The 27,498-nt window shown below is 34.0% G+C and overlaps 1 protein-coding gene across 7 annotated transcripts in view; it reads right to left on the reverse strand.

The window, feature by feature from the left end:
- The window catches only part of GRIK2 (glutamate ionotropic receptor kainate type subunit 2), a 639,626-nt gene that overhangs the window by 317,608 nt on the left and 294,520 nt on the right, over positions 1 to 27,498 (reverse strand). For all 7 annotated transcript variants that reach the window (XM_007169640.3, XM_007169639.3, XM_028163387.2 and 4 more), the window contains 3 exons: positions 19,357 to 19,538; positions 12,284 to 12,337; positions 9,235 to 9,408 (listed from right to left, as the gene is read on the reverse strand). In XM_007169640.3, the coding sequence (XP_007169702.1) occupies positions 9,235 to 9,408; positions 12,284 to 12,337; positions 19,357 to 19,538 (410 nt within the window). The remainder of the gene's footprint in view (positions 1 to 9,234; positions 9,409 to 12,283; positions 12,338 to 19,356; positions 19,539 to 27,498) is intronic.

Genomic DNA, 27,498 nt, shown 5'->3' on the forward strand with positions numbered 1-27,498 from the left:
AGAGATTGTCAATACAAATGGTAATGTGCAATAGGAGCTAGATTCAGAGTTTATATATAGAGTCATTGCTTGGATCAAACTTCCTAGGACTCCTATACATCCTAGGGTCCTTAATATACACGCTTAATATATGTGTATGCTCCTATTTCTAAGAACAGAGTCAGGTAATTCTTTGCATCAAATAAGTGAGGGAATTTCTGCATTGGTAAGATACAGAGGTAGGTAATTTAAAAACAAAAAGAGTGAACATCTACTGTGGTATATATTTACATGGAAAAAATCAGTTATAATTGTTGTTTATTATATATAATATAAATTTTATTATATATCAAGTTCTTGATTTACTTGCAATATTTTCCAGCTTTCTCAATTTTTAAATAAAATTCTTCTGAAATTTAGCATGACAAAAGAAAGTTGCAATTTGTTTGTTATGAATCACAGTAGTGAAGAGGGAAAATTTGTTAAAATTTGGCAGAAGTATTGAGTCCAAAATTAATAAAATCTATAGTTAAATGTGTTATGTGTTTATAAATAAATATTTTTATACTTATGTTTAATAATAAAAATCTGTCAAACTCTTATACATATTTAGTACTTGAGGTCATATATTATAAATGCTAATTATACTATTAGTATTGTAGCCAGTACCACTGTCTTTCTAGTAAATAGCTTGCTACTCACAACAGCAGCTAAAGTAATAGGAATTTATATAGGTCATAAATATATGTTTTATATTATTTCTTTTTATATAAAATACATAAACATAAGTACTTAAATGAAAATTTACATTACTATTTATTATTTTTTAAATTTATTTTATTTAAGGACTTAGTAAGGCCAAGATATCTTTTATCTGGTATTATATTTCAACATTTGTTGGAAATAAATTCCAAAATTATGGAAATAAAAAATAAAATGCCTAAGATAAGTTCCTAAACTTATGAATAAAAATGGAATAATACAGCAAAACATAGTTTTGATAGTAATTATGACTAGTCTACTTTCTCTCATTCTGCATCCTATTCCCAATTACAGAATGCAGCTTAGCTCTGAGTATTTTACTCTGAAAGCAAAAGAGCCAGAAAACATGTTTTGTACATTTTGTAAATAGATCCACTCTTTCTTTCTATTTTAGAAATAGATCCAATGAAGAGAAAGTACTATTGTTTATAGCAAATGTTAACCTTCTTTCACCAGAACTTTTCTGTTGTTTATTAGGAATATATGTCTGAGTAATAATATTTTTTTCTTGTTATTTATAGGCCTCAATGTCATCTCTTACTTTCTGTTTTTAAATAATTCCAACCAATAATAATTCCAGCAATTTCATGCTGACTTTATTCTGAATTCCTATATGGTAAATATTGCACACTTATAATAATCTATTAATTGATATGTAAAAATTTTATCCCAGCTTTATCTCCCACTGTTTTCCAATCCATTCCTCTAATCCAGGACATTGAACATTATGTCAAAGTTGCTGTTAGCGCCATTCTAACCTGAGTGCCAGCTCCAGTAAAAGAATCCATTGCTTATTTTCTTAATCACCTTGTATTCCCTTTGTATTGGGCACTGTATTTGTTTTCCCAAGTTTGATGACTCTTTACCTCTACTGCCTGCTTGACATTTTGCTTTTTCAAGGTTACATTCATCGCTTACTCTTACCAATTCTATCTTGATGCTCAGTACAGATGTGGAGTCCTAAATCTCAGAACGTTGCTAATTCCTAGACTCTGCAATGTTGAACTCTGCTTTCTTGTCAGCGCATTGGCATCACCTTCTCTAGGTGTCCTTGTCATTGACTGTCACTTGAGGGGCCCTCCTTCCTAAATAACACAAATTTTCATCTACCTAGACTTCCTCATACCATCTTGGATTGGTTACATACATATGTAAGTATGTAGCTATTAAATATATAAGAAGCTGAGGAAAATTGTGAGCAGAAATGTATTAATTCTTTACAGGTTTGTATTACATGATCTGAGATCAATGCTTTAAAGATAAATTTTGATTTTCAGGGTAGAAGGGGTAAAAAGAGTCTTTTGATTCAATCTTACCTTTTTTTCTAAATGAAAAGTTTTAAAATTGACCTAAAAAAACCCACGATTATGAAGGAAATGTTTCAATGCAATTGCCATCTTTCATGTAAGAAACAGTTACTTAAAATGGAAATTCTATCTTTTTATCAGCTTTAGATAAATGCTGATTGCTTAATCTGCCAATGACCAAAGGCATTTAGATGGAATGCTCCAAGTTAATGAAACGATGGAGGTTGTTAGGTCATCTCAATGATTTATATTCAGATTCAACTTGCAGCTTAGTACATCAAGGGAGATTAATAGGTATGTAAAGTGAAGAAATACAGTGCCATCCTGTTATTCATGCCACATACTCCATGTCCTTTTACTATTCATTAAATCAATCATATACAAATATAATGAATGTTGTGCTTATGACTTCATTATATACCCTGAAACATCTTATGCAAATATTTCTGCCATATTTGATTATAATACAGACCCCAAAATATTTCTTCTGTGGTAAAGATAAGAATAAAAGTAGCAATTATGTGAATAAATTTTGTGAAATGTTATACATTTTCAGCAGAATACTAAGAAGTTATGTGAAGCCCCTGGTAAATACATATTTGTCCTTGCTGTCACAAAATAGCATGGAAAACAAGGAATTTTAACAAGAATTTGAAGGAAGACTTAGGAACTAGAACAATCAAAGAAACACCAAATTAAAATGAAATCAAAAATTAAAGTTTGAATATGATTTTTGTACTGACAAAGATGTGAGATGTGATCAGTAAGACATTCACTGTCTTCTTGATTTTGTCAATTCCCTAACTTCTGTGAGGAAACAGAGGTACTGACTTCATTACCAAACCCTGAGTGCCTGGTATAAAATTCAGCGTAATGTGTACAACATACTCATGAGTAAAATTGATCAAAGAAAGGATAATTCATTATTTTGTTACTTTTTATACTTTTAATGTTTTAGTGGCATATGAAATAAAACCACCTTCTTCAAAATGCCTTTATTGATTAAAAAATGGCAAGTTAGTTTGACCCATTGTCTGGCAAAGTCTTATTTTTATTCTCATTTCAACTGAATCAAATAAAATGGCTCCAGCTAATTAAGACAGGCAGACAGCAGCTAAGGCAAACTTGTAGTTCTAGCAGCAAATGACAGCCTTGCCTGGTCATACTTTATTTCTCTATGGTTCTATTTTCACTGACTTTTCTAAAGCTAAATCTTCGTACAGTAGCATAGTGGTCACTTGTGCCCCTTTAGTACATGCGCTAACTCCCTGCTGGGAATGTATATACTAGATGTTATCTTTTAATTTAAGTTAATCAAATGAGGAAAGAAATTATAAAGTTTATGGGCCATGGTCTGTTGTTATAAATAAATAATTGTTAGGAGGACACTGGAACTTAAACACTTAAAGACTCACCTCCCTTATAAACATTATCCCTTCTTTCGTAAAAAAGAATGGGAACTACTCCTCTAACTCACTAAACTTTCACTATTTAATCAAAAGCATTTCTAAGTTTTTGTCTTTTAAGGTATTTTTCTAACAAAGAATTCAGACTAGCCTAATTGTATTTTCTAAGTGATTAGATATCTTAATAATAAAATACAAGTAGGTAAATAAAAAAAGCTCCCCAGAATATATTTGGGAAAATGAGAAGGCCTAGTGATTAGAACACAGATGCAGCATGATTAAAATAAATTAACACACACATTTATTCAATCAGGCAGTCACTCCATCATGATGAGCCCCTACTTTGTTTGCATCAGACACTGAACTAGGTCCAGGGCCTTCAAGAATGACAAAACCTGGTTCTTGCCTCAAAAGAGCTTACAATCTATTGAGAAAGGGGTGTGAGGACAAACAAAAGTCCCAGAGTTAAATTTTAACATGGAGTTATATATAAAGTGCATAAATAAAAGGTGCACATGTGTAAAATGTCTGGAGGACTCAGCAAATTCATGGGAAAGGTACATAAGTCCTGAAAATCATAGCACAAGTAGGAATATGCCAGACATTCAAACAGGGGTAAGTGGTTCAGACAATGGGAACATCCTGTGCTGAAATGAGGAGGTGCATCAGCACTGCTGACTCAGCCAGGGTGAGATGGTGAGATGGGTGGCTTGAAAGAGCAGGGAGCAGGCAAATATGAGGCTGGAGAAGTAGTAGGAGCCAGATCATGGAAGGCCTTGCAGGCTTGACAAATGAGCTAAAATTTCACCTAGCCAATGACAAGGCGTCATCAGTATGTTTTGGTAAGCTCATGGTAGGAAAAAGGTAAGTGTAGGAGAGATGTTAGGAGTGGGAATTCAGTGAGGAGACTATTGCAACAGCCAGGGGAGAGACCATGGGATCCTTAACCAAGGCATAGCTCTGGGGGTGGAAAGAAGAATGTAGTTAAGCAAGATATTGATACAGTAGATTTGACAGTGTTTGATGATTGTTGGATGGATATGAAGAGAGGAGAAAGGAAATGGAGAGAGCAGTAAGTCTCGAAGAGTTTAAATTTCCAAAAACGGTAATCTCCCTAAAGTAATTCGAATGAAAGAGCCAACCAACAGTCATTATTGATTTGTGTTGCAAATTTACATTGTCAAGGAATATATGTGGTATTATATAACAACATAAGAAAAAATGGTATTGGTAAAATACCAAATGGATTACAGGTCCATTAGCATTAAGATGCATGACATAATGGGAGCATTGGAAAGGAGTTCCAGGATATAGCTGAACTTAAAATTTACCTTGAGGTGTTTCTACTTGACTTCATTCTCTTGAATTGAGATTGTTGCAAACTCAATAAGTCAATAATAAATGTAACCATTGTCAAACGCTGATGGATTCAAAAAAGTGAATTCCCACCCTATAGTTAACGGTGCCTGGGGAAAGTAGATGTCTGGTCAGAGGATGGGGAGAAATCCCTTCTGATCACGTGGTAAAGGACAGTGATAATGTTCACTGAAGGGGGCTTCCCCACTCCCAGGGGCATGGAAATATGTGAATAATTAATAAAGAATGCACAGTAGGGAAAGGGTTTTATAATAAGGGCTCATGTCTAAGGAGGCATTTAGAGCACTACCTGGATGGCAGTGTGTGGGCATGGGGCAAAGTGGGAGAAAGGTGATAAGAGTTAAAAACAAAACCCTTATGTGTGAAGGAAGAGGGTCAGACTTCCTTTCTTCCTTCCTTCTTAGTGAGATCAGGTTTGGATGTATTGTGTGACTTGGTTCCCTGGTTGGGTTTATACCAAATGAAGATAAGAATTTTACTGAGCTACTAGCATTAATATCTTTAATATGATGTTCCCAGACCATATAAGAAGGAACTACAACTATGGCAGAAATGGTCTTGTATTCAGTAGTCATTTAGCAGATAAACACTTAGCCTAGGTGCTAACTCAACCAGGAAAATTCTTATGAATCCAATTCATTGTTTCTTTTTATAGCTTAAACATAAAGAAATAATGTGAAAATCTAAGCACTGTGATCTTACATAGTGACAAATGACTATGATACCGATAATAGGTCTTGCTCCAAGTACTAGGGACTTTGCTGATAATCCCACTTCTTAATGGGACCATACGGAGAAAAAAGAACAAGGGATATATAAACACTGAGATATCATGAATTGACTAAAGGGAATGTTGCCAACTCTACAATGCCAGGCTATAATTCTTTGCTTTTCTAACTAGAATCCTCTTAACTTCCTTGCTCCATTCATGGCAGAAATAGCTTATTAATTTCTTTTCCTAAACATTTAATAACTGGGAAAATGCTTACAATATAATCTTAAGTGGAAAAGAAGAAGAATACTCATACAAGGCATAAATACACCAACATTTTTAAACAGATCTCATACTGGTTTTATTTTATAATAATCATGCACTATTTTATAATTAATAATTAATTTATATAATAAAATATATATAATCTTTTATATCATTATATAACGTTATCTAATGAAATATTTTAAAAGATATTATCAGTTTTCCTTTGGAAAATTGTAAAAAAGTCATCAATCTGCATCCATTTTAAAAGAAATCTTTATTTGAATGGCAAACTTTATGTCTACTTCTAAAATATTTTGTGTTCCATGCTCTATTTATAAATATAATAAAATAAATAGCTGGCACACATTTTTAGATAAGAACTATTCAAAAAGTGCTCATACAAGGAAATTTATCTTCATTTTAAAAATGAAGTCATTCATTTTAAAAATGTTCTCATGTAAGTCTTCTGGTGGTTTTTATATTTTGCAGTAACTCAAAGATATATAAATAAAGAGGCAATTATCCCTTATACTCTTTTTTTTTTCTTATTTAAGATCTATTTGAAAAGTATTTCATGACTATAACAAAGAGAAGAGTGTTGGCATTAAAAATTCTTCTGAAGATTTCAAAATCTATGGTCTATACACAATGCCCAGAATTTTCAATAAATAGGCTAATCATTTTCTCATCAGTGCATTTTTGTTCTATCACTTATCCACTCCCACTAAATCACTTGTCAGTTCAGAAGAAGGGCAGGATTGAGGACTGGACTCTTGGTTAGAAAGAAAAAACCTAAACCTGCATTCATCCTAACACCCTGTCTTTTTTTTTTTTTTTCTTTTTAGTGTGCATATACCTTCTATTGAGAAGAATATGTTTAGGAAAGCCAAGAAGAGAGTCCAAACACTTGGTTGACTTTGAGGTCCTCATCTTGTCTAGTGGCCTGTGTGCTCCATAATTGTAAATACTGGGACTGGGAGTAATTATGTGGCTAATGGGGGAAGGTAAAAATAACGACTAAGAGTTCAAATCTGGATAACAGAAAGACTCAGGTTCAATTTAAAATTCTGACATTTACTGTGTGACATTGGAATGTTAGTTAACCACTTGAGGTCTTATATTTCTATCTGTAAAATGGGAATAATAATGGTACCAACTCAGGGAGTTGTTTTGAGGATTAAATGGAATGATGCATGCAAAGCATTTAGCATTAGTGTAGACACATAGCTGGGTTTGTTTTGTTATTACTTTAGAAAATGAATTTTATTTATTTATAAAAATTATAAATTTTAATAAATTGCAGATTATTCTTTCCTAGTATACAGAAATATAACTGATTTTTGTCTTTTTTGATCCATTTTATGAAGGTTAATTCTTTCCAAGAGTCCCTACCTTCCTAGATATGAAATTAATATATCTTCCTTTGTATTTATCTCTTTCAATAGTCTACTTAACTTACTAGAAGTTTCAAGGGATGACATGTAGAGTCATACAGGAATCATACAGAAATACACAGAGTACCCAAGTAAGGCTGGATAATTTTTGTGATTCTGATATATAAAAGGGAACACTAATCCTTTGACGTATCAGTGGAAGTCTTAGAGTATGAAAATATTAAGATTGCCATGATACCTATTAATTTACTTTTCCTAAAACCATTCAGTAATGGTTCTGAATAACAAATAACAATATCTATCTTGAAATTAAGGAAGGGTAAAGAGAGTTAGAAAGCATATATGGAAAAAATATATACATGATTAAAATAACAACTTAAAAGGAAGTATATGTTTTAATTTTTAAAAATAACATTGTCTATTAGGTTCCAAAAGTTTGATTCACCATCTTCAAACTGGGAATGAAATATAATATTTGTAATTTATTCTTGGTTGTATTTTATTTTTAATCTGGATGTGCTTCAGAAAAAAAAAATCTTCATTTTTAAGTTATTTATGTATTTTCCTCCCAATAAAGTTTCTCAAATATATCTTAAGGTAAAACTAAAATACTAGAACTAGTCAACCATCTCTTTTTATGCACAGGAGTAAAATTCTCCTCATACTATTTCCTTAAAACAATAATGTGGATATAAGATATTTTCAAATTCTAGTAGGTTATTTTTCTCACTAAAAGAAAATAAATGTGTTTTTTTTTTTTTTTTCCTTTCCATTAGAAGGTTGGTGCCTAGAGGGTAACTATGATTTCTTCACAGTCTCTATGAAGACACTCAATTTGTATTACTAAATCTTCTTTTAAGGGAAGAAAAACACAAAAATTTCCTTTATTTTGCTACAACATTAAAAACATACTTTGAAGCCCCATTGAAGCAATTAATGGAAACATTACAATCATAATAGAAAAAGCTTTTCCACACATCAGGATAGAGGATGTGTCTGCTTATAAAGTTTCCATTTAGAATGACACTTTTTAATGACCTAGGAAATGTAAATATTGCCAAAGTGCTGAGCTATTTACTAAATTATAGCAGTAACTTTGTCTATAGAAAATAGATTGAATGAGAATATATCAGACATTTATAATTTGTTAAATAGTACAGTATAAACTTACCTGGTCCTATAAGGTGGCCAGTAGCTACATTTGGCTACTGAGAACTTGAAATGTGACTAGTCTAAACAAATACGTGAAGTGTCAAATGCACACCAACTTTCAAAGACTTAACAGAAAAAATGAATGTAATATATTTCAGTCATAATTTTTATAGTGATTGTTTAAATAATGGCATTTTTGATACAACGGGTTAAATAAAATAAATTAATAATATTGAAATTTACCTTTTGGTGTATGTTTTTTAACATAGCTATTAGAAAATGTTAAATTATGTATGTACATTGCATTAGATTTTCATTGGCAGAACTGGTATAAACAACTAAAGTTACATAAAATGTACCCTTCTTTTACAGTTTAAGCATTAGTCTAGTTTCTAGGTTTAAAACCAAGACTTGAAAATAACAAGTGTGATTATTGGTGAATTCTGAACCTTAAAGAGTAAACTCAAGGGAAATTTTAGTGTGATGTAAGTCATTTATATGACATCAGATATCAGAAGCCAACATGATGAAGAGTAATCATACACTGGTAGTTAAGATCCGAAGGATAACTTGCAGGTTAATGTCTTCTTTCCAATCTTTAATTTATCCTATATATAGCACTAATTAATTTTAGAGAAATCCCCTACATTGTAGTATTCTGACAATAGTTGTAATGCTTTTTGAGATACTTGGATAAAAGTTAAATTTGCCACATAAAATTGATTTAGAAAATTGTTAATAGAATTATTGGCAATAGTACTTCTGATATCATGCCTTTAATATTAACAACTAAACCGAAGTTTGGATCCAGAGGACTCAATAATTTATGCAATATTACTTAGAAACACACAAACTGATCTTTAAGTGGGTATTCATACCGTCATAAATCCATCCAGCAAACCTGAATCGGGTTTCGGAGGTGCCTGCAACCGTTCCATAGACCATTTTTCAATGATGGAGGAGACTTGTGTATTTTCTGTGTTTAATATTCTGAACCCTGTCATGTTAACGCCACTGTATCGGTAGGGCTCTACATCAAGAGCGAAGAGGTCCTAAAAGGCAAATTTCTTTGTGTTAGTATCAAGAGAGAATATTCATAGGCAAGTATAATTGAAATAATCATGTATTCCTGCTTGCCTTAGGTTACTTAACACCACTGTGTCTCAAGTGATGTTTAAACATCACAAATCACCAAGATTCAAATACACTATCCTCATGTTTTGCCAATGCAAATATATATACACTCTACATAAACAAGTACATATATATATTATTCCAGTTCCACCAGTGGAACAACAGGCTTTTCTACAACCTACCTTTAAGATTTGCATAAGCTTTCTTCTCTATGTTAGGGATAGCTTGCCCTAAAATTTTATGCATTACTCTTTTATATTTAACTGATTATAGGTGTTTTCCCATGTCTTGCTTCCTTGACTGGCTATTGTCATTTTTGTGTTATTTTGCTTTGTCTTTTTTCTTTTTATTTTAAGAAACAGACCATGAAATATAGCTTCTAACTAATGAAAATTATATCAAAGCTGAGGAAAAAAGTTAACAAAACTGGGCTTATTGGTTACAAGAACTTTTGTAGTTCTTTTGTCTTATACCCTATCTAGCAACTCCCCCATAAGGAACACTTCAGATTTTGGTTGCCCTTTCTACTCTATATACAGTGAGTGCTCTGGATTTGCCCAGGAGATAGGGGGCCAAAGCTGTTGGGGCAGTCGGATGTCACTATGAGAACATGCAGCATGTGGGACTTTTGCCCCCATTGAGTTGGCATTAGCTATTCCTTAGACCTTACAGACAACATTGAGAACTATTGAGGGCCAAGGCAAGATCAATGCCATTGGTCCTGGGCACAGCTTGCTCATACAGCTGTACAGACTAGATTATAGAAGCAAAATTCAGTGAAGAGAAGCTGACGTTGGCCTGAGCTCTATTCTGTGCTGTGAAAAATATAAGGAACTTTTAGGTTTTTAGTTTTCAACATTTGCAATCTAGGCAAGGAGATTATCTCTTTCTCTCTCTCTCTCTGGCTATATATATATTTACATACACACACACACACACATATATATATATATAAAATGTAGTGCAATATATGCTAAGGGGCAAAAGAGTACAAGTGGTAAGTGCAAAGAGTCAGAAGCAAGACAAATGATTTTCAATTTTTATGGTAAAGAACAACTTCACAGAGCAGATGGGATCTGAGCTGCCATTAAAGAATGGCCATGCTTTTGATAGGCCAAAGACAAAAGGAGATCAAAATGTCAGTAGAGACACAAAAATTAGAAAATATAAAGTCTACTCAGGAGACTGACCTAAATCAGTTTGGCTATAAGAGAATTCATGAAGGAGAACAGCAGCAAAAGAAAATAAGAAAGTTAGGTTCGAATCAAACTGAAAAGGACCTTCAGTTATAGGCTAGATGAGTCCTACATATACTAAACTAGTTTTTTTTTTCCATTTTTTTCCTTATTAAGAGATGCTTTCGATTTCCCTAAAATCTTATTATTATGGTAGAACTGAGTTTCAACAGCATTGAAATATAATTTGCTGACGAGTGAAGGTTTCTACTCACTCTCCACCAGCCCATCACTAAGTTTCTCACAGGCTGCAAAAAAGTTGCCTGGTGGGAAGTGATACAGATATACAGCAGAGTTAGCCTTAGTATTTACCAGTAAAATACAACCTACTGTGTGAAGCATCTTCATTGAAGAAGAGTTGTTTTTACAAGAAGCTATTGTGATCAATTTAGATTTAAAAGTTAGTAATTTAGACCAATTACTAAATTTTAGTAATTTAATCTGGTAACTTTAAGACTCCTAAAAGCAAGGAGATCAATTGGAAAACTTTTGAGTTAACAAAGAGAGCATTGGTTAGACTGGTCATTGTGGGAAAGTAGAAGATGCATACTACAGACACTATGGAGAAAAAATCAGTACCATTTTGTTGGGGATACAGGAGTTAGAGACAGTGGAAGTTTTGAAGGAAGAGTCAGAAGATGAGTCACTTCAGAGGACAATACATTAAGGTTTAAATAACTTGAAATTATCTTAACGCCACAATGATTAGAAACGTTCTGCAATGCAGTGATATACAACAATTCAGGAATATTACAGATAGACATTTAGATCTCATTTGAACAAAGGTCATAATTGAAGCTCTAAGCACATACCAGTTCTGAAGAAAATAATTGAAGAGGAAAAAAGAAAATAAGATACATGCCCAAACTTGGAGATACTCTCATATTGGGGGGATGGGCAGGAAATAGTGACAGAGACAGATAGCTGTTTCACAGTGGAAGGAAAACTAGGATAATATATTGGTAAAGAAACAGAGCTAAGGGTAAGTAGGTTTGATAAAAAAAAAAAAAAGAATGTCAGATTTCCATGCATATTGAGAAAAAACTGTTGTGGGTATGTAAAGAGAAAAGATAAAGGTAACATTCAATTTGCTAATTGCAAATTAAATCATATTTACTTAAAAAAATCCAACTTAACATATGCAAAAACAGAATAGAAAATTTAATCTACTAAAGGAGCAGCTTCAATAAACCTGATTTTGGTTAAGTCAATGGAGCTAACAACATAAGAATTTGTGCTTTTCTAAAACATTGATTTCTCAGCAAACTAATTTTAAAATCCATTATGTTCTGAAAGTCCTCTAAGCAATATAAAAATAAGACATTATTTTGAATTAATATCTGAAATGATATTATTTCAAAATCATCAGGTTCCCACCAAGAATCATTAGTTCTCTATGATGATAATTCCTCTTGGGTTTTATCAAAATAAAACAAATCATAACTTTAAAAGTGCCAGTATTATATTACTTCTTCCCACTCAAAAACCCATTTTTCATCCTTAAATTCATTATAAGAAAATTTAGAGCATTATCTTTATGTTTTAATAAATTACTTACCAGTGTGGTAAAGATATAATGATAGTATTCTGTCATCATTCCCATAGCTAATGCCTAAGAAGTAAAAAATAAAAATATTAAAATATTAATATTGAAGGTACACATTAGATGAAATACATTATGTCAATAAGACAAGTGAGATGAAAATAGCAGGATGTAATGAAGAATCAGCCTATAAGATTCAGGTTACATTAAAATTGGGTCAAACTAAATCTTTTTTCCATAGTTAAAGAAGATTAGTGGTTACGAAGGAATTTCTGAACCAGTTCTCTTGATAGAAAAGCTATTAATTGAATGTTTGCAATTGTAAGGCTTATGCTTTACATCTTAAAAGAGGCATTAAATTTGAAACAAAACCTCAAATTAGCACATCTTAGTTCATTATATTTGTAATGTCTTCACTACAAATACTATAATAAGGAACACCATTTTATTTTGTTTTAAAGTATTACTCAGTTAGGAAAACAGTGCTCCAAAGTACAATACCAACAGGAATTATTTTTAGCATTTTAGAGACATTTTCTTAGTATTAATGAAGCAAATGTAAATCACCACTGTACAGATAAAGGAAAGTTTATTTTTTATTAATGAACAATTGAAATTTACTATGTTTTATTTCACACTTCTACAGTCCTCACCAATTTTAGACTATCAGTCTTAAAACAAGGACTTTTGGATTAGAACTTCCAGTCATAAGAAGTGTCAATTTCCTCTCTGAAAATACAGAATCCTTTAGAAATAGCTGTTTATCAGTGAACAGTAGCTGGTGATGATAATTGAAAAATGATGCATTTTTGAGCTGAATGAAGAGCTCTTAGTAGGAAACAAGTATTCTCAGGTGCATCTGATGTTCTTCCACAAACTACTAACTACTCAAATTGGTTTACTAAGTAGCTGCCCCAGCTACATCCTTTGTATTCCATACCCATAGGTAGGTATTAACCAATTAGCTACAATAAGATTTGTATTTCCATAGCATTAGCTGTTCAGTAAGAAAAGATAGATGTTTGTAAAAAAGTTTGGGATATATAAAATGTATTTTTTTAAAAGGGAGAAACATTTGTTAATGAAAGGTAGCATCAAAGAATTGAGCAGAGGAAAGGAACTTAGGAACTGTGATATTGTAATTTATAATAAGAAATATGTATTTGGTCTTCATCCCATTTCTGGCACAAAACTCCAGAAACTCTTAGAATTTCCCAAACAATAAAAGCAATGGGAACATCTTTGTTATAATATTTGGTTTCTTTTCTTCACTTCCTGAAATTGCTTCAGAGCCATAAAGGTGAAATGGGTGTCTTGTTATTCTTAGCAAACCCCTTTCAACCACAACTGAGTTTATGTCAAATGAGGTGACTTTGGAAAATCCCCTAAGATGGGAGGGTGGGTGCTGGTTGCCAGGGGAAAGCAATCTCATGATTGGAAGGCTGAAACTTTCAGTTCTACCCCGCGACCTCCTGGGAAGGAAGAGGGGCTGGAGACTGAGTTCAATCGCCATGGCCAATGATTTAATCAATCCTGCCTATGAACTGAAGCCACCAGAAAAACCCAAGAGGAGAGGATCTGGAGAGCTTCCAGGTTGGTGAACATGTGGAGATGCGAGGAGAGTGGCATACTCAGAAGGGTCGTGGAAGCTCCTTGCCCTTTCCCTGTATCTTGCCCTATGCATCTCTTCCATCTGGCTGTTACTGAGTTACATCCTTTCATAATAAACCAGGAATCTAGTACGTAAAATGTTTCTCTGAGTTCTGTGAGCTGTTCTAGCAAATTAATCGAACCTAAGGAGGGGGTCGTAGGAACCTCCAATCTATAGCCGGTGGGTCAGAAGCACAAGTGATAACCTGGACTTGTGGTTCATGTCCGAAGTGCGGGAGGTGGGGAAACAGTCTTGTAGGACTAAGCCCTTAACCAGCGGAATCGGATGCTACCTCTGGATAGATGCTGTCAGAACTGAATCGGGTTGTAGGACAATGAGCTGGCGTCCGAGCACTGCTTGTGGTGTGGGGAACACCCCCCACACACAACTGAATTGGATGCACAACTTTTAGGAACCAAATAATATTTCCTGAATGGATAAAAATTATATGAGCCAATAACTCTCTGATAAATTTACACTTAAGCAAAATAAGAGAATATTTCTCTTATTAAATAAAAATTTACAAGATTATCTTTGTAGAAGGTATTCATTGTTCCTGATGGATATGTGTTAAAGGTTTCCCAACTTCAGAACTACTCAATGAGAGCTCAGCATTACCCCTGTCGATATTTTTTACTTTACCAACTCAACAGGCATAGAAATATAGACAGGGATAAATGAAAGAAACAGCGATTCAGATGTATAACTATAAATAACACTTACATAATGTCTAAAAAGTGCTGGGTACTATTCTAAGCACACTGCAAATCTTAATCAATTTAGGCCTCATTAAAAATCTTATGACGTAGGTCCTATTATTATACTTATTTTACAGGTGAAGAAACTAAGACATAATAAGAATGAATAAATTAGCCAATGAATTGAGACAGTGAGTGAAAATAAACTCCAGGTCTCTAACTCTTGGAGCTTGGATATAGAGCATAATCTATGCCTTTTATAAAGTGGTATATTTTATATTCCCAAAGATATAGATCCATTTAGGATCTATACATTCTAAAATTTGGGCTGTTTCCTCCTTGATAATTCGAAAACCTGGGAATCTCAGCCCAATCCTGGAAATTGTGTTTTGGAGGCAAGGGTGGGAGGTGGTTAAGGAAATGGTGTTCTGCCCCAGCTACAGGTTTCTTCTTCATCACGTTGAGAAGAAACCTTTAAGGGATAACTGAGGACTGTGTGAGCATTTCACTGACCTCCCTTCAGTCTTTGATTCTGAAAACAAGAGTCAGTATGGACTATGAACTTAGATCTAAGTAGAAAAGTTTAGTTATTTTTGATGGAGTACCTGTACTCTAACATGAACAAAAGTGAACAACGGGGATACTCTCTTGAAAGGTGAGTTAATAATTTCCAGTGGGAATTAAAAAAGAACTTGTTCTGGACCTTCTTTTAATTATAGCATTTATGTCTTGGTACTACTACTTTTGAATGAACTGTGTGCACACTTCAAACCACATTAAAAAGAACAAAATTATTATCTTCTTGTGTATAAATAAAAGTGGCCCCAAAAGAAAATTGCTTGTGCCATGTCACCCCTCCTGGAAAGAAATACCACAGATTAATTTTTCCAAAATCAAAATATTGTTAGAATTTCCCAGCATTTAACTGATGTAGTGTTAACAATGCCATATGACAAATTAACACATGCAGTTATCCAGGCATATAATTTGCAACCAGTTTATCCTTCAGGTTATATCTGGATGTTACATTGCTTAAGGTTAACAATTGGAGGAGTAGACTTTATACATATTTCTTAACATTTTATTTTATTTTACTTCTTGCTGCTGTAGCAGTTTCTTTGTATCTGCTTTTACATTTTTTCAGGCTAAAAAATTTGATTTCTCACTCTCTGATATGGACTTTAAAGTTCTTGGTTGCTATTTTTTTCTGTGATAGAATGTCTTTGTGAGACTTTATTACTCCACAACATCCTGGCCCTGCCATAGAGGATTCTCTTTGCCAAATCTGAGAAGAGGTGGAATCTTCTGCTATTAAGACATGTATGCCAATGAGTGCCCTTAATTTGCCTCAGAGGAAATCTAGCCAAGCCCAGGCTTCACTCACTTTTAAAGCTCTCAGGCAGGAAAACTTCAAATTCATGGTTGCTCACTATTTAGTAAGAGCTCAGTCAGTTTAAATAGAACAACCAAACATCTCTTTTTCTTGATACTCCTAATATTTGTTCTTGGATTAAGCCAGACAAGCTGAAAGCCCATTTGTGCCTGATTTTCAACTCTTGTACCATTTCTTTGGAGTGTCATCATTAGCCAATGTTGAGGAATCTCAAAAAAATTTCATAAATCATAAAATGGAGTCCTATTAAACGTACTGCTGCAGTTACAAAAAAGAAGCTATTTACTTTCTTTTTGAATTGGTTTCTAGAGTAGCTAAGATCCAAATATGAGATAAATGCTCTCTGGGACAAGGCAAGTTTTAAAAAAATCCCACCATACGCGGTCTGCCAGTGTTACAGGATCAAAAAGCATGCATTCTGTGTAATAGTGTTACTCTGACTTCAACTTAACTTTCATATTCTCATTTCCCCTCCGTTCTGATTTTTCACCTACTAATCTTGTTAAAATTATATAATTTTACTGTTGTATATATTTTAGATATTACTTTAATTCTGTTTTCATTTTGCGAATAGCAGGTTACACATCAGAAAACAAGTATGAAATAATGGATATATCAACTAGAAGACAGAATGGAAATCCTATTATTAAAGGTAATGGATACTCTCACCTTTCAAACAGCAAAATAAGTCAGAGTTAGTTACTCTAGAGACAAGACAACTGATCACCTACATACTTGTTGGAAAAAGAACAAGAGAGAAAGCCTACCAAAAACCTGTTATTTGTCACTGACAAATGGTACAGTCATACTCACTCCAGGCATAAAGGAAAGGTATCCTTTCCAAGTCTGTGTATTCTAAATGTGACCAAGAATTATTTGGTATTAAACGAAAAACAAATCCCTACTCTAGATTCCAGTGCTTACTTTATTGCATCATTTTGTTCCCCAAAAAACCCAACCAAACAACAACAACCACCCTTATATTCTTTATTACTCAAATATAACACTAGAGCGATTTTCCAAATCCAATTAAATATTTTACTGTAGTGAAACCAACATCCATATTGGAAGACTGGATAAACATCTGCTTAATAAACTAACCATGTTATAACAGACATTTACAGTTGGTAGTTATATTTTATGAGATATAATTTGACATCTGAATCTGCATAACACTCTAGTAGAGATATTTTATCCTACATTTGAGAGGTTTCAAGACAGGTGGCTAATCTGCAGTCACAGTGTGTATAGAAGAGCTTAAAAAACAAAGTCCAAAGACTTGTGTTCAAATTCAGGCTCTACTACATAGTACAGCCTTGTATTAGCTATTTAACCCCTTACATCAATCCCCTCATATATATGATATGAGCTAATAATAATTGTTTTCCAGTGTGCTGTTAGGCCTGAATAGTGCTGAAGTAATAGTAAGAGGTTTTATTGTTATGAATTGTTTCATTTGATTGATTTAGAATTATCTTTTTAAGTAGGCAATGCTTTATTCTGGAATGAATACTTCTTAACATCACTAGGAGAAATATAAATCCCTCTGCTATTTCCTTGATCAATGATGGACATTGATCAAGCTACTTAATCTTTCTGAGACTCAGTTCTTTGTCTGTAAAGTGGAGCTAGTCCCTACTTCATTTGGTTATGGTGATGATTAAATAAGATCAAGTGTGTAAGGCATCTCAGCGTACATGCCAGGTAAAGAACAATTTTTTTTTTCTCTTTTTCTTACTAGTTGATTTTAATGGTTGAGCTGCTTAATTGTTGATTTGAAGTTCATTCCCTCATTTCAGCACAAAACAGAAATATCTACTGCATTGATCAATATTCACATTAACAAACGGCATTTTAGCCATTTGAAAGTAACCTCGGAACTTCAATGTGCTTTAAAGATCATCAATATTTATATTATTTTTCTTTTAAGACAATTAATTAAAGTACTTAGACTTTTTATCAGAAAATCACATCAAGGTGACTCCTCTGACTTTTTTTTTTAAACCGACAGTGTAACAATAACACTTTGATTTAAAAAACAAAAAACCAGGGGACTTCTCTGGCGGTCCAGTGGTTAAGACTCCTCGCTTCCACTGCAGGGGGCACGGGTTTGATCCCCGGTTGGTGGGGAACTAAGATTCCCACATGCCACACAGTGCGGCCAAAAAATAAATAAATAAATAAACAAGACACAAAGACAACCCTCAGAATGGGAGAAAATATTTGCAAATGAAGCAACTGACAAAGGATTAATCTCCAAAATATACAAGCAGCTCATGCAGCTTAATATCAAAAAAACAAACAACCCAATCCAAAAATGGGTGGAAGACCTAAATAGACATTTCTCCAAAGAAGATATACAGATTGCCAACAAACACATGAAAGGATACTCAGCATCACTAATCATTAGAGAAATGCAAATCAAAACTACAATGAGGTATCACCTCACACCAGTCAGAATGGCCATCATCAAAAAGTCTACAAACAATAAATGCTGGAGAGGGTGGATAAAAGGGAACCCTCTTGCACTGTTGGTGGGAATGTAAACTGACACAGCCACTATGGAGAACAGTATGGAGGTTCCTTAAAAAACTAAAAATAGAACTACCATACGACCCAGCAATCCCACTACTGGGCATATACCCTGAGAAAACCATAATTTAAGAAGATACATGTACCACAATGTTCACTGCAGCACCATTTACAATAGCCAGGACATGGAAGTAACCTAACAGTCCATCAACAGGTGAATGGATGAAAAAATGTGGCACATATATACAATGGAATATTACTCAGCCATAAAAAGAAACAAAATTGAGTTATTTGTAGTGAGGTGGATGGACCTAGAGTCTGTCATACTGAGTGAAGTAAGTCAGAAAGAGAAAAACAAATACCTATGCTAACACATATATATGGAATCTAAAAAAAAAAAAAGGTTCTGAAGAACCTAGGGGCAGGACAGGAATAAAGATGCTGACATAGAGAATGGACTTGAGGACACAGGGAGGGGGAAGGGTAAGCTGGGACAAAGTGAGAGAGTGGCATGGACATATATACACTACCAAATGTAAAATAGATAGCTAGTGGGAAGCAGCTGCATAGCACAGGGAGATCAGCTCAGTGCTTTGTGACCACCTAGAGGGGTGGGATAGGGAGGGTGGGAGGGAGGCGCAAGAGGGAGGCGACATGGAGATATATGTATACATATAGCTGATTCACTTTGTTATACAGCAGAAACTAACACAACATTGTAAAGCACTTATACTCCAATAAAGATGTAAAAAAAAAAAAATTTCAAACTCAAATTTAATAAAGAAATTAAGAACTTAAATAATTTAAAGATTACCTGTTTCAAAATGCCTGCTGCCATTTCATGGCTACAGTCAAAGATGACATGGAACTCCTTGCCTCTTTTCATTTCTTTTAGTAAGGGTTTTGCATCCTTTGTATCAGCAGGTAGTTGACGGATCTTAAGTCGAAGATTGTATCTTGATGGAGCTTTGATGAGCTCCTGCAAGCGAATGAGACCTTTAATGAAAAAGAAAAAAAAATAGAATGTTACAGAAAAAACAAAGTAGTTCATAGAATCACAAAACATACCACAGTGTCTGATTTCCTTGACCATGTACATGTGTACATCATGACGTGACCATTGAAATGCTTACTTCAGAACTCCCAATTCCCAGTTATTTTTGTTAAAATCACTTCTCAAATTCTTAGGCTATTTCTCAAAGTATGAAAGACATACATGACTGTAAGTTAATGTAAATAATTTAAATAGATAAAAGAATATAAAATAAAATAGTTTCCCTCTCTATCCTAATTCTACTCCCAGTGGGTTGTCACTGTTGATGGCTTGAAATATTATCCTCCATATACTTCTTATGCATTTGCACATATATACATAGAGGGGTTTTTTTGTATTTTACATCAATAGTTGTTTCGTGACAATGTCTTATAGGTCATTGTAAGTTAGTGATTACTGTTCTAGTTTGTCCAATTAAGTTTTAATGGACATAATTTATGTAATTATTCTCTATTATTACAAACTTTGGTTATTATTTCTTGTTTTTGTTCACAAGTAATGGTCTAGTAATTTGGTGTATATGTAAGAGTTATATACTTTTCTTAATAAAAAGACTAAATAGCCAGAAGTGTAATTAAATTACTTTAAGAAATAAAACTTTCCTTTGTATTGTTTTTTTTGTATCATTCTGTATTTCTTCAGAAATAAATATAACTACAGAAATTACTAACAAAGCAAACATTTTCCTAGAAAAGTAGCTCATGATTATATGTTTCAAAAATATATCAAATTAATAGGTCCATTTTCAATAGGTCATAGAACTGTTATGCATTTTTAAATAACAGAGACATATCAATGAATTTATTCCTTTATAGAAACTTTCTAAGTAATGAAACCCCTTAAAAACTGATATAAAAGATCCAATATATAAGAGCATGATAAGAAAAGAAGGATCATCCAATTCTATTAGCTTGGACAAAATTAAGCAATTTCCTTTCCCCTTCTCCCCTCTTCCTTCTTATTTACCCCTTTTTCCATCTCATCTTTATATTTCTAAAACTCTACTTCTATCTTTCCTGAAAAACTACCTTCATAAATATTACTATGGCAAACAATAATAAAGGAAAATATTTGTAAATAACTATCTGGAACTCTCTCTCTCTCTCTCTCTCTCTCTCTATATATATATATACACACACATACTGTCTTTATTGTATATATATAACTTTATTTGGAAACAGGAATTAAAAGTATCTTACTATGACTAAAAATCTACTGTGTATTAAAATCACATATGAGAGCTAAAGAAAAAACCTAATTCTAGGAATTTGTTTCATTCAGTTTTTAAATAAATAATAGATCCTCTTAGACATGTAATGCTATATACACTTTAATATGTTGCAGCATAGTTAATAAAATTAACATGACTAATTTTCAGTATTTTTATCCTTGAGACATGCAAGATAAAAAATATGTAAATTCATAAATATACCTAGTATCTTTTGCTTTTAAAATATCGTCCCACCGGACTTCCCTGGTGGCACAGTCATTAAGAATCCGCCTGCCAATGCAGGGGACACGGGTTCGATACCTGGTCTCGAAAGATCCCACATGCCTTGGAGCAATTAAGCCCATGCACCACAGTTACTGAGCCTGCGAGCCACCATTACTGAGCCCATGTGCCACAACTACTGAAGCCCACATGCCTAGAGCCCGTGCTCCACAACAAGAGAAGCCACGGCAAGCAGAAACTCGTGCACCACAACGAAGAGTAGCCCCCGCTTGCCACAACTAGAGAAAGCCCATGCACAGCAACAAAGACCCAATGCAGCCAAAAAAATAATAAATAAAATTATAAAAAATTAAATTAATTCATTAAATAAAACATTGTCCCATAAAGTTTACTTCATTGTAAGTTATTTTAAAATTTTGATATATAAAATCCTACAAATAATATTTGCATAAACTACACAGTATAATACTATTAGTAAAATAAATATTACGTAATTAATTGATATCAAATATACCCATTAAACGTGATAAAATTCAGTCTAGGGAATTATGTATATAATGAGTACAGATGTTAACACTGAACTGTACAAAGATGAAAACAAATATTTGAATTTATAACACCTGCTTAATTGTAGCAGCATTTAACATTGGGCTTATAAAATCCTCTAAAACATCTATAAAAGGCTACACATTTCTTTACATATGGGAGTACTCTGTAACTAAATTAGAATAAATTCTTAAAGGGTAGTATCATTGTTTAACTACTTTTTATAAATAAACCTGAATATAATTGCTGTAAGGCAGTGGCTCCCAAACTTTGGAAGGTATGATAGTAACCTGTGAAGCTTGGGTACAATCTAAACAACCAAATAAGAATCTTCAGGCGATAGGACTCATGCATGTACATTTTTAACAATCTTTCCAGGTGAGAGATTCAAAGAGTGTGGCCAATTTCCAAAGATAGGTCTGGTTTCAGATAAGTGTCTTATGAGAGCTACCCTTTGATAGCTATATTGTAGGATAATAACTATTTTATATTAACTAGTAGCATAAGACAATAAAACAATTAATTCAAAGAATAATTTCCAATTTCATTAGGAAGAGTGAGTTAAAAAACTGTAAATACAACTGACTGTAGGAATAAGACAGAGAAAAAAAGACATTCATTTACCCATGCATCAAATGTTTATTAAATTTTTACTGTAGGTCAAGCACTGTTCTAGACATTGAGGAGACAATGAAATATATAAATAGACAAATTTCCTGCCCATACCATGCTAAAAATACACAGGGGGACAAATGCTACTAAGCAAGCAATTATAAATGAAAAATGGCAATACTATTTTGATAGGGAAAGTACAGATGGTTGAGGAAGCATATAGCAGGATCACCTAACTCAGAATGGGAGCGTTCAGGGAAATTATCTCAAAGGAGGTGACGTCTAAGTTAATACCTAAATAAAAAGAGAAAGAATGGAAGGAATGGATGGAAGAAAAAACAGCTTTTATACTGGCATGGAGGTGAGAGAGCATGGGCAAAGAATCTTAAGAAGCAAGGAAGAAGTGCTGACAAGTGTAATTTGAGAAGAGGGCAGGGATACTTAGGATGCCCTTGTATTTTACATTAGAGTTAAGACCTTAACTTAAGGGTGGTAGAAAATGCTCACTTGGAATCTGCATTTCAAAAGAATCACTCAGATTTTCACTCTAGAGGACAGATGAGAAGAACTAAAACGGGAGGAAGAGTTGGAAGACAGTTGTAATAATGCAGGTTGGGAAAGGGTAAGGTGTGTGTTCAGGTCAAGACGGTAGGGAGAGAAAGAAGTGGAGGGACTAGAGATTTTTGAGAAAAGATGATAAGTGGTTGGTGAGGGAGAAGGGCTGAGTCAGGGAGGCTTCTCAGATTTTTGGCTTGGGCATCTGTGAGGAGAGAGTGCTTCCAGAGTGTGACGTCATGGGAGGAGTCTTATCTAGATCAGCAGTTCTCAAAGTGTGGTCCACAGCCCCCTCAGGAGGGTCCCTGAGGTCCAATTATTTTCATAATAATAATAAGAGGTTATCTGGCTTTTTTACTTTCATTCAGTCACACGTGTGCAGTGGGGTGTTCTAGGGGTTACAAGACATGGATGATATCACGGCAGATTGAACGAGGAAGTAGATATAAAAATCCAACTACCTCCTATTAAACCAAATATTAAAGAGACTTATGAGAATGCAAAACAAAGCCACTCTTCTTATTACTTTTTTTGTTTTGGAAAATATAGGTATTTTTCAATTATTAAATGAATTAATAAATATTTTTAAATGTTATAATTTTATTACTAATATGGTAAATGTTTATAAGCATATTATAAATGCTTTTAGAGATCCTCAGTGATTATTAAGAGTGTAAAGTGGTACCAAAACCAAAATGCCTAAGAATTACTAAATTGGATTATCTCTAAATTTTTCCTAGTTCTAAGTTTCTCTTATTCTCATTAAATTATTTATATAAATGCAGACTGATCTAATACCAACCTTGGATGAATAAAGAAAAGAAAGCTACCCTTGGCTTACTTACCTCAGGAGATTTTGAGTGAGTCAAATGTAAATTTGGGGGATTTAGTCTATCAGAGTAGCAATAGCCTGAGTGTTGAATGTGAATCTCAGTTCAAAAATCTATGATATGTGATCTTTATGCAAGACACTGTACCTCTCTTAGATCTGTTTTATATTCCTCTTCTCTATAATAGGGTAAAACCATCTATGAATTAATATATAAAACACCAAAAAAGGAACTGGCATATATTAGATTCTCAAAAAGTAGCAATTTTCATTGTTGTTATTTGGGCTAAGAAGGAAAGAATATAGTTATTTTTTTAAATGTGCTGGTTACTAAATCTGTTCTTGGAAGTTATTTTGATACTCATATAGACTGAACACCTAACAACAACAAAATTTTAATCAAAATGTTGAGATTAAATCATTACCAAAGAAAAAGTAGCTATATAGTTATGCCCAACAGTTCTGAATTGAAAAAGCTCAACTGACTCGAAAATAGAAATTTTCAGAAGTATAAAATCCACAAACAGCATTTGTAGAGTTCACCCTAAGTATAAATATTGCCAAGCATTTTCAAGTGTCTTAAGAATTCATGTGGATAGTCCACTGAGCTATCAGGTACAATAAATGTTTACTTATTCTCTTCACACATATACATCCCTGCTGGCATTAATGTAACAGATTTCAGTTTGCCAGCTTCCCTGAGGAATAATATTGAAGGGCTAAAAATTTTTTACGCATAGCTGTTGCTAGTAGGAACTGCCATCTCTTACTTGAGAATTCGAGAGAAATGTTGTCTTTATTCATTCATTCATTCATTCAACATATATTTACTGCATATCTACTATGCACAAGACATCATTTCATGTACAAATATAATGATTGGAATAATAGTATTTATTCAGTCTTTAACTGCATGACATACAGTTTGACTTTTACATTTTTTAATACCACAGTTGTTTCTATAATGCTTTTCACATTCAGTTTTTGGAATCAAAATCGTTCAGCATTTCAATCAGAGAGAAGACGTCTAGAGAGGTGTTTGAATACTGAAAGTAGAGTCATGATTTTTAAATTCTGGCTTTCCATCATCTCCTGCACAGGTGCTTGGAGTCCTCTCTCGGCTTCTAAGCCTTCACTGCTCTGTCCAGTGCTATTGTTTCTCTTTTATCCATATTTCCATTCTAGATCCTTTGCCCTCTCCACTGTCTGACACATATAAACCCCTGTCTGAATTCTGTTATTCAGAACACCTTGAAATAATAAGAGGAGGGCTGACAAAATGGGAGATGCATTCAAGACATCCAAAGAGTGGACGTTTACTCACCTACTTGAGTTATTTGATGACATCCCTGTAATTTAACATATGTGGGTGAGATTTTTATCCACAGGGAAAAGGGCTTAAACAGCAGGAATGTCTTTTAATTACAATACTGGCTGTGTATTTTCCGCTGTGGATGGCTATCGATCTTCCTACCTACCCCAGCGTTCCTCTGCAATGTATCACAGTCCAAAAACGCCAATTTCAGAAAGGATTACCCTAATCCCTCCATCATATACAAGTAAATATGCATGTTTTGTAACATGAAACAGTTTGTCCCCTTTTTAGGAAAAAAGTAAGCCTTTCAAAATAATTGGGATAGTATATATGTGGTCCTATTCTATGGTTCTTTGGTCAAAATGGAGAAATAAAAGGACCCATCTATTAGATAAAATAAAAGGGCAAAATCTATTTTGTTGAAAATATGGTTAACACAAATAATTTCCAAACAACCATTTTGAGAAATATAGTTTTCTTTAACAAATTTGGCACCTGGTTAAGTTATTTAATGAAAGAGTAGAATTATAACGCCTTAAAACAGTTTTTTAATTAAAGTATCCCCTTTTCCCTAATGTAATTAGTTGATGTAATGATAATAAAAAAGAAACAATCCAAGCAGATGGGTTCCTGAAAATCTTCTAATAAAGAAGAGCACCACATTGCAATTACCCCTTTACTTTGGTAGATGAGTAACATTCTATTCCCTCTAATTCTATCGCTGATAGTACATTTCTTAAAGCTTTTTCTGCTTCCAGTTATTTTACAGTACCTAAAATCAAGGTTTATCTTAAGCTTCCAGGCGACAGAGGTCCAAGATGCTCTTGTCAGAAGTTGCCATCAATTTAGCTTTTAAGGAGAATCCAGAAGGAACATTTATGCACACTCCAGCTGGCAATTACTTCTAAAAAGATCAATCACACCACCTCTCCACAGGCCAGTCTCCCCCAGCCCCAGGAAGGGAGTCCCAAGTTTGCTCCCATACCCAGGTATCCATTTCAGCAGTCACACAAACTAGAGCTTTGCCACCTGGCTTACTAATCAGGCCTATTTATCATTTCAGATAATGTGGTCTTTGTGCAGGCCAGACTCCCCTCACCCAAAATGCATTGCCTAAAAATGACTCATCTACATTCAATCATCATCAGTTTTGTTTTTTTTTTTTCAGTTGAGAAAAGACAATTCATTGAAAGGTCAAGTATAACATTTCAAGGAGTTATTTTTATTGAATGTTTTATTTGTGCTACAGAGTGTTTTAAAGAAAACTAAATAGAATACGTATACTAGTCATAGACCTTGTAATGTACAGTAATGCTGTAAATATAGAGAAGGGAGCTAATCATAATAAGAAAATCATAAATGGCTTTGACAGGAGAGGTAGATTGACACTGAAAAAAATTCTGTCTCCAAATTTTTCTCAGCCCTCCTCTCCTTGGGGGCAAGGTGAATTTGTTCAACAGTACAGGGAAGATAGAAAATAAAGAAAAGTGGGGGGGCTTCCCTGGTGGCGCAGTGGTTGAGAATCTGCCTGCCAATGCAGGGGACACGGGTTCGAGCCCTGGTCTGGGAAGATCCCACATGCCGCGGAGCAGCTGGGCCCGTGAGCCACAATTACTGAGCCTGCGCGTCTGGAGCCTGTGCTCTGCAACAAGAGAGGCCGCGATGGTGAGAGGCCCGCGCACCGCGATGAAGAGTGGCCCCCGCTTGCCACAACTGGAGAAAGCCCTCGCACAGAAACGAAGACCCAACACAGCCATAAATAAAATAAATAAATAAAATTTAAAAAAAAAAAAAAAGAAAAGTGGGGTCCAGAAAAAATAAAAAGGGAGAAAGAGGAGAGGAAACTTCCAATGTGGTTTTCATCTTCTTGGAAAAGGGAGAGAAAGCTATGTAAAGTAAAATTAGAGGGCTGGTTTCCTGGAAAAATCCTAAGATCCTAACACTAACCTTACAGAGAGCAATTTCCTTCTCTCTTTTTGAAATTTGTTATATATTTCAAGAATGACAGAGCCTAATACATTCAAAACTGAAAATATGTAAAAACACTTCAGCTTGACACATTAGAAACCAAGTGGCAAATGAGTTTCAATTCACATGCCAGGGTCAACTGATTATTGGTGGCTTCCTGGAGCACTGTGTTGAGAACATTCTTGAGACCAGTTCTGTGATCAGGGACATGGGTCAATAAGGGATGGAACCTGAGTGGTGGGGTAGGCAGGCATGGTAACACCATGTATTGGTCGTCCCTCTATTAAAATCTCCTCCTTATGTATTAGTGTCATCAAATCCTATCCACGATATTGTTTTATTGATGGCAAAGCCTTTCTATGCTTCAGAATGGAAAATAATACAGTGCAGACAACACATTTTAGGCACCATGCTCTCTGTTGAAGCCAGGATCCATATGGTTCAACCCTGAATCACGATGCATTCAAATAAGTAGAATCCAAACAGTAATTCTGACACTTACAGTCCCATGAAAACATTTAAAAATTGTATAAATTTATTGTCTGAAGCAACTCATTAAAATTCTATATTCTTTCTCTTCTAAAACACCTCCAAATCCTGAAAACTTACTTTGACACATAATAC

Source organism: Balaenoptera acutorostrata, chromosome 14, assembly GCF_949987535.1.
Source record: "Balaenoptera acutorostrata chromosome 14, mBalAcu1.1, whole genome shotgun sequence".
Classification (NCBI taxonomy): domain Eukaryota; kingdom Metazoa; phylum Chordata; class Mammalia; order Artiodactyla; family Balaenopteridae; genus Balaenoptera; species Balaenoptera acutorostrata.